This window comes from Eurypyga helias, unplaced genomic scaffold (assembly GCF_000690775.1).
Source record: "Eurypyga helias isolate BGI_N326 unplaced genomic scaffold, ASM69077v1 scaffold970, whole genome shotgun sequence".
In the NCBI taxonomy this organism is placed as follows: domain Eukaryota; kingdom Metazoa; phylum Chordata; class Aves; order Eurypygiformes; family Eurypygidae; genus Eurypyga; species Eurypyga helias.
The window spans coordinates 62441-70743 of NW_010226058.1; the positions used below are offsets into that span (position 1 = coordinate 62441).

The window sequence follows — 8303 nt, forward strand, 5'->3', positions numbered from 1 at the left end:
TACAACATACTGTACCTACATAGGAGCGACAGGCACGCTAAACCACCAGAAGCTGCCAAAAGGGTCAGCATGAGATAGTACAAGAGAGATGCTCAGGTGCAACGGAGTTCAGGCTTTAGAAATGTTATCTTCTCATCTTTGAGATGCTTTACACAGTCCTCTCTTTAAATACCTTTCTGGCTTCATTAGGACAAGACAGTCCCTAACGGTTCACTTCACAGCATCAGCAAATCAGCCTCTTTCAGCTGTATTATTGGTTCTTCCAAGGTTTCGATCTTTTCCCCCATTTTTGGTTTTATTTTGTCCACTTTATACATACCTCCTTTTCTACAAATTTTCTTGCCGGGTTTTCTGGCACATTCCTTGGATATTCTTTTGACTGAAAAATGAATAGAAGACTAGAAAATAACATGGAGCTCCATCACAGACAGTAGGAGCATGCAACACCACTATCTAACTTAAATATGACCTGCTTGATTAGGTGCGGAAGATTCTCAACTCGTTGTGCCTGCACATGCAATGGATAAGATGTTGATGCATCTTCCCAGAAGTCAGTGGGTGGCAATGAGAATTAGGTACCAACTTTGACCTAAAAATACACGTGCTGTGTAGAAAGCACAGAGAAAAAAAATGAGTGTAGACAGAAAGAGGGGAAAAAAAAAAATACAAAACCAAAAAAAAACCAACGAAGGACAGATGCGTACACAGAAAAGCAGCATGCACACATGTAATATGCTGGCATGCAAACAAAGAAAGCCATGCATGCTACCAGTACACAGGAATTAATATTGTTAGAACGTAGAACAGGAAAATTAAAAGATCTCCCTGTTTCGCCTGCTATTAACTCACCATCCTCGGTGGGGACATAGATATTTAAAAAGAGGCAGTCTTCATTCTGATCTTGTACATAGGTGGAAACTACATCCAGGTTATTAGTAAACCACACGGGAAGCATGACTTCAGGCAACCTGCCTTCTATAATGTTCTGGGGACACACTGGAGCAAACTGAGTGGTATTTTTGATATCTGCCCAGGGAGACGGAGGCTCAGGAGGTTGGAAGCGGCGCTCCCCGGTTGGAGGGGCAGCATACGGAACCCCAAGAAACTGAATAACGGGCCCCAAAATTTCATTATTAAGTTCCTTCTTAATCCCTCTTATCTTGCCAAAGTTGGTGGTCACCACTGGGTTGGTATCATCCAATTTTTGGGAGGACACAGCTGCAGCGTGAAGCAAAAATCCCAGCATACAAAAAGCAAAAGTGGCATTCAATCCCATGTGTAACAGGCGGACTACCATCGCTCTCCATACACAGTTCAGCCACATGGATCTTGGAAAGGCCATGGTCCCACATTAGTTGTGTAACTACAATGAAGCAATCTGATTTGTATCCACTGGTGTAAAAACAGGGCAAACCGAAGGAAACGGATCAAGTTTCCTAAACAGGTGCCTGTCAGAAAAATCTCAAAAGGCTTTTCATGCGGTAAGTATCTTCCATTGATTTCACACTTATTGAAGCTGCATCTTCACTCAGCACTATTTATCAGACTACATCCTATTGACAATTCTGTTTTCCATAGCAGCAATATGAAGAGAGCAGCCATTTACTGCAGAATCACCTCTTATAAATCAAATCCAGTTAGCCGCAGGTCTATATCCTGGAGAAAATGAAAATAAATCATTAGTATGAAAAAGCTAATATGAGCAGAGTGATAACTAGATGTTTCACAAGTTATTTACATACATTAATAGTTGCTAGAGTCATGTAAGTAAAACTGCAGTAGTTTATGGGTCCATGAAATGGTGGGTGAAACACTGATTATTAGATTATCTATAATGTCACCTGTTGAATTTATAGAGTTTTTTCAGAAGAAACAGGACTCACAGAAAATACATTTGTAAAATTCACCTTTTTAAGAATAAGCAATTTTCTGCCAGGCTCCATTACACAAGTGTTTACGATAATATTTTATTTAACTTAATCAGCTCATAATCAATTTTCATGTTGTTTGCACAAGGTGATTTATCAAAATGAAAGCAATTATTTCTTAAAGCAGAAGACAGTGAAATTAAGATAGACAAGCATACTGAAGACTCAAATGCATTTTATTTCATTAAAAGCAGATTATAATACATGCAAAATTTTTTTATGTTGTTGTTCATTTTAAAATACAGTTTCTGAGTAAAACATTGAGGCAACTGGAATATATTTGTAAGGATGACACAAATTACTGTGCCTATTCCTGAGAACCTGAGTTACCATACTTTATATGGTTTTCTTATTCCACAAGTTTCTGATAGCTGATGAAAAACACCTAGAGTGGAAATGCTCACATCAATGAAGGACCAAAATCTGCTCCCACTGAAGTGAATGGCAAACTCTCAATTTTTACAGTAGTGTAACTGGACTTCAGTGGGTTTTTTCCAAAACTGATTTGGAAAAGGATACGAACAGGCAGTTTAGGGATGCAACTGTGTATCACAATTTTTGCTTCAGACCAATTCTGCATTCCTTATAAACTGACAACTTTAGTGAAAAGTGAAAATGCATGTCAAATGTACTCAATCCTTACCATCCTTAATTTATAACATAACAATAAATGTTCCCACAGGACAGCAGAAATCTTATCTTCCATATACCCAGATACTGACTGAACAATATCCTAGAAAAATAATCAGCTCGGTTCTGAGACTGTGTAATCTCAAATTTCAGATTCTATTTTCAACTACTTCAGCTCAGAGGTTGTCACACAAGGCTCTGTTCCAGCACTTCTGAAAATTGCTCAGTGCATATCATTACATCTTCCATATTCATGTTAAACATATTTCCAACACGACTTACGATATCCTATTATTTAAGATGCAGTGTTATACACAACATAGCAGTGTAATCTTACACTCCCTATTAAGCAGTGTGTAATGCACAAGAAATGTGTTTTGCTTTGTATAGGAAACATTTTAAACCACCTGCTTTTGAAGCAGCATCGGCAGCTTTAATGAGAATTGTTTTTTTTATCATGTCTATACACATTGTAGAGAGAATTCAAAAGAACGGCTTGTCTAATAGTCAGACTACCCTGCAGTTTGGGTTATTAAAAAGGAGATTGTAAAAGCTATATAGGACAGCAGGAGATTTGGTTCATGTCTAGTGTTCCTTTAGCTCTGAACAATCTATCTCAGGAGGCAATAAGGAGATAGATGAAGCTTTTCCATAATTTTCTCTCTCCCTTTCTTTCTCTGCTAATTCTAACACCTTCACTGTGAAACTGCATTAACAAACAGGCTTATACCCTTCATACTCCAGCTTCAAATTCTCAGCATTTGCTGGAAACACACCAATTTAGCCACAGAAAATAATTCCCCAAACGATGTACGTGTTTGCATTTAGTTTAATAAACTTACACAGACTGGCATGCAGACAACTGCCTCTTGGAAGGCTTTTGCTTTGTTGCATTTCAAATTCTGAAGGTAGTAGGATATTACTTGAGAAATAGTAAAGACATAGTACAGGTGCCAGAGCAGAAGGCAGCTAGTACAACTTCCCTCTCCTGAGCTGATGCATGGCAAGGTCATAGAGAGGTGGAAGCTTATGCCTTAGCTGTATTCAAAAACCTCCACAAACCAAAAACTTTTCCATGAGGTCTTAAAATCCACAGTTTGTTGGGTTTGGTTTGGGGTTTTTTTTTGGGTTGGGTGTTTGGTTTTAGGGTTTTTTTTTCCCTATCAGGAGTGGAAAAATGTACTCTCTCTTCTTTCTGAAACTCCAACTTGTAAATAATAGGATCTTAACCTCAGTAGCCCTCCTGCTAATTTACATGGTCTGGGGAAGGTCTAAGGACAAACCAAATTCAACATAGCTGCGCCAAACAATAGCGTCCTTCTGCATTTCAAGCTGCTGAGATGGTTCAATGTTGAAAATTACCAAGGTGCTACGAATTCATTTAGCACTTTCACTCTAAAACTCTTAGACCTGTTTTCAGATCTAAGACAACTTTTTAATACACTTTTGATACCTAAGATGATTAATTCAATGTAAACAGAAATTCAAAGCAAATCCAAGAGCTGAGCTATAATTCTAAGCTTTTCCATCAGCCCCTTTGCCATTGCAGCTGAACAGCTCTGCTGTGATCTAAAGTTACGGTTTGCTGCCCATGGACAACGTTTTACTCTAAGAAAGAGACAGGAGGCGAAAAAGGTACGAATATAACTCAATGCTGTGTTTGGCTATTCTTAATTAATTAACTATTGGCTAGCAGATGAATAGACTGATAAGCTATACAAGGCAGTAAATCGTAAACCACTTGCAGAATTGGAATCAACAGATTTCCATTGTATTTATAACTTGAAGTTTGGATTTGCCTTTTTTTGTTTGTTTGTTTGCACAAGCCTTTATTTTTAAATGACCAAGTAATTGTTTGTTTTTGAGACTGAGAGGTCACACATTCAAGCCTGTCACTGGCTGCCCTGAAGGTATGGCATTGAAAACACAAACTCAGAGAAATAAAGAGACTGAGATTACTCAAATCTTTTGAGACTGATGTGCCAAAATTTTATTTCCAGCACTGGGTGGAAAGGCAAGCAGGGAAGCCAGTCTGGAGCATGTCTGACTTGTTGAGAGTCCATATTGGACAAAATTTTCCTTAGTCGTCCAGAGGCGACCGACAGAGAACTTCCCCTTGGTATCTGGACGTGACTGAACAGGGATCAGTGGAAAGAAACTGAAGCAGTAAACAGGAGCAGGAATCATCAGGAAGATGGGCAGGAGAATTGACCACAGAGTAATGATGACCAATTTGAGGCAACCTTCAGCATCAAAATATTGTGGATCTGAGAAGGAGGAAAAACGTTTTCAGATTTTATTATTGTCAAGATATGAGGATCACAATTGTTCCCTGTGGTAACACAAATGAATTCTACTTTAAAAGGTATTTGATAAAGTCTTTCATAGTCCTTGGAACAGTCTATACTATATGGAGCTTTTTTCTATCATCTATTATTTTATTATCTTCCTTTCTGAATTTAAATTACTTTATAGCTCAGATTTTGAGATACTTTAAAGAGGCATTTAGTATGCCGAGAAGCGAAATATCCGAGATAACCTGAGTGCATCTTTGCATTTCCAGTGACACAGGGCATCCCACAACAGGTCACATCTGTTGCAAGCCACAGCACCTAAACTCCTCTTTGTTACTTGTGGACAGAGCTTCAAATCTTCAGGGATGTCCTGAACCCCACCACCCGTCGATAGCTCCAAGGTATTAATAAAACCTTTGGTGGCACCCAAGGCTTCTGGCCATATGCCATCTTCAGCACATGAAAAGGCCTTGTTATGATGTTTTTACACAACCAGCTGTTTTCTTTTCAGCTGAAGATGTACTCTGTGATTTATTCATGCTCCAAAATTCCTTTCCACCTCAATTTTGCTAGTAAAATCCCAATTGCACAAATATTCACAGACTGATTGTAAGAGTTTTGAACACCACACAATGCCGCTTCATTTCAAAACACAAATGCCGTTTTGCGGAACCAACTACATTTCCATCCATTTTTACTTACAACGGTCTCTACTTAGAACTAAGATCCCAAAGAAGTCTCATGTCTCTAAAAAGAAACCTGTGTTGTAAAATACACTACGATGCCAAACAGGAACATGGCCAGAGGAACGCCAGCCATTAACAGAAAGGCTCTGACCCAGGGTGAACTCTAGGTCGGTGTGACACACCAGTTTTAAACTTGACTAGACAAATCCTCAAGAGACGTATCACAGAATTTCCCATCTCTTCTTTCACATTTCAAGTTAGCAAAGGGAAGCGTTGTGTCATATATGACATATTTTCTCTCTATGTACTAGTACAGTTTTTGAAACAGACCCTGCCCTTGGGTATTTCAATAAATACTTGGTGAAGGGAAGGGATTTACACATATTTAATTCAAGAAATGAACTACATGCATTTCACAAAACACAGGCGTGTGCAATGGTAATAGAGGAGACTGCAATCCTGAATACATACACCGGAGAAGGGTACAGCTCTAGTGGGGTTTGGGTCGCTCCCACATGCCAGCACTCCTCCACCTGAGTGCAGCCACAGGTCTGGAAGGTCCAGAAAGCAGCTGCAAATCCAACCCTACTGAGATGCACAACCCTGCCGAGATTGCCAGCAAAGGTATGAACAAGACGTTATTCTGGTGGTGTCACAGTCCCACCCGACATCAGTGCAAGATTAGAAGTGTTAGGCTACACGGGTCCGTAAACAACCCAGTGGTAGAGATTTCCAGATGCTACAAGCTGTGTAAATGCATCCCTCACAGATCAGAGAGACTGATTCCTCGGTGCCATTCTCACATTTACCTCTATTTGATATTAAGTTTCATACACAAGACCTTACAACCAGACCAGTAAAACCCACAATATTTAACTATGATATTCAACGCAGTGTAGCACAAACTAGTGAAAAGTTGAATTAAACTGAGTAGATGTTACAAGAATCATTTAAATTGCCATGCATTTTTCAGCCTCACTATATTTTTGTTCTTCCCTATTAGTGGGAATATTCACTAATGCTAACTCATTATTAGTTAGCATTTTCATGATCAAAAGATCCCTTTAAATAATTTCTGCAACTTAGTTTGCCAAAATAGGAAGGCTTCTGATCATAATTTTCTATTAAGCTGTTTTTGAATTAGACAAATTAAACCTACGAGAAGGTCACTTAAGTCTTATTATCTTCCATTTACTCCTATCAATAAATCATCTTCTTAAAATAGTTCTACTTCTTAGCCGAAGTAATTGTTTATATTACCAGAAGTTGGCTACATTTTTTTAATGTGCACTATTACTGTCTGACATTTTGCACAGTAAGTAGGTAACGAAATGGTGATTTTACCCATAACAGAAAGAATGGGTAACTCTGTCACTTATGTGTAAAGTTTTAGACAGCTAAGTAATACAGATTTAAATTAAAAATGACAGATGCACTGGCTTGGAATATAATGGGCACTGAAGTGAACCTTTATTCCTTTTAGCAGCTTATGGTTAACTCTTAAATGGACCACACATTATACTCACTTTTGAGTACTGTAACTACTCAGCTAAATGATCAAATGGCTATTCTGCTGATGGCAGTAGCGTGCTTCAGGACATGAAGATTTTTTGACCTACTGTAGAAATTCAGCTGAACTCATGTTAATCAGAGGTAATACTGGAGGAAAAAATAGCCCAGATTTTTCGCATTTGAGATCTCCAGTATTGAAATCTATATCATGCATTTCATAAAATCAACTGGATTTAACTTGCTTTGATTAACACTTGGTAAACCATTCACATGCTTCCTATCTGACCACTCTAACAGCGTATACTAGAGCCCAACCAGGGGCCCCTGAAACTACCTGTTCTTTTATTCTCCCTTGCAGGCAAAGAATTAAGCTATAGAATTACTAATAAAGTTATTTACGTGATATACATTTGTGGCTAACCCTTGGTTCACTGGGGTTAATCATATGAGAAAAGTAAATTGGATTTTGTTTGCTACCTTTTATACAATTATAAAATCAACAATAATACCATCTTTAATGCTAGTTCATCTCCTACAGCAAGCTTTTATATCAGATACATTAGAAAGATTCCACTTTTTTATTTTCCTATTTTTGGGGCAGTAGGAATTCAAAAGAAAAAAAAGCTAAAATATAGTTGTTACCATTTCTGGAGAGAGAACTTTGAAAACAGAGATGCTTGGATGAACTCAGATTTGTCTATGCATTGTTTTTCTATCTGGATGCCATACAATAACAGTTACAAAGCATACAAACCCCTTGTTGTAGAGGGTGACCTGCTCTTCAATAAGATGAAATTATTAAAAAGCACAAAACTTGCTCGTGGCACAAAAAAAGAGCAAATGCTTTTCTTACTTGATCAGAGTCTGGACTCAATTCCAGCAGGGTAATTGAGATCAAATTCCAACTCATCACAAAATCCACATCAGTATAAATATAATTTGTTAATCACAAACCAAACATCTCTAACCCAACTTGGAAAGTGCTCTTGAATGGTGTTACCATGCTTTCCAGAACTGTGGAGTGCACACTACAGTTTGAGTGCAATATTGGCACTGTAGGGATCTATCAACTTGAGAGTCCATTTCCTGTGATGTAGCATTCTGTACATCTGTGACTTTACTTGTATTTGTTCCAAAATTAATTTCATGCTTAACTTGTTTTTCTTAATTAAACTTCCTTTAGCAGTTTCTAATATGTGCATTATTAAAACTCATTAGTCCCATTCATGCCTGCCTGTCATTTTTGGCTTCAC

At 38.1% G+C, this 8303-nt stretch overlaps 1 protein-coding gene across 1 annotated transcript; it reads right to left on the minus strand.

Annotated features, from left to right (window-relative positions):
* Window positions 1–215: 215 nt before the first annotated feature.
* LOC104509332 (neuroligin-1-like) lies at window positions 216–1653 on the minus strand. Its single transcript, XM_010151238.1, has 2 exons — window positions 850–1653; window positions 216–379 (listed from the first exon to the last, which is right to left on the minus strand). The coding sequence occupies exons 1-2, from the start codon at window positions 1340–1342 to the stop codon at window positions 216–218; spliced, it is 657 nt and encodes a 218-aa protein (XP_010149540.1). The 5' UTR covers window positions 1343–1653.
* Between the last annotated feature and the right edge of the window lie 6650 nt (window positions 1654–8303).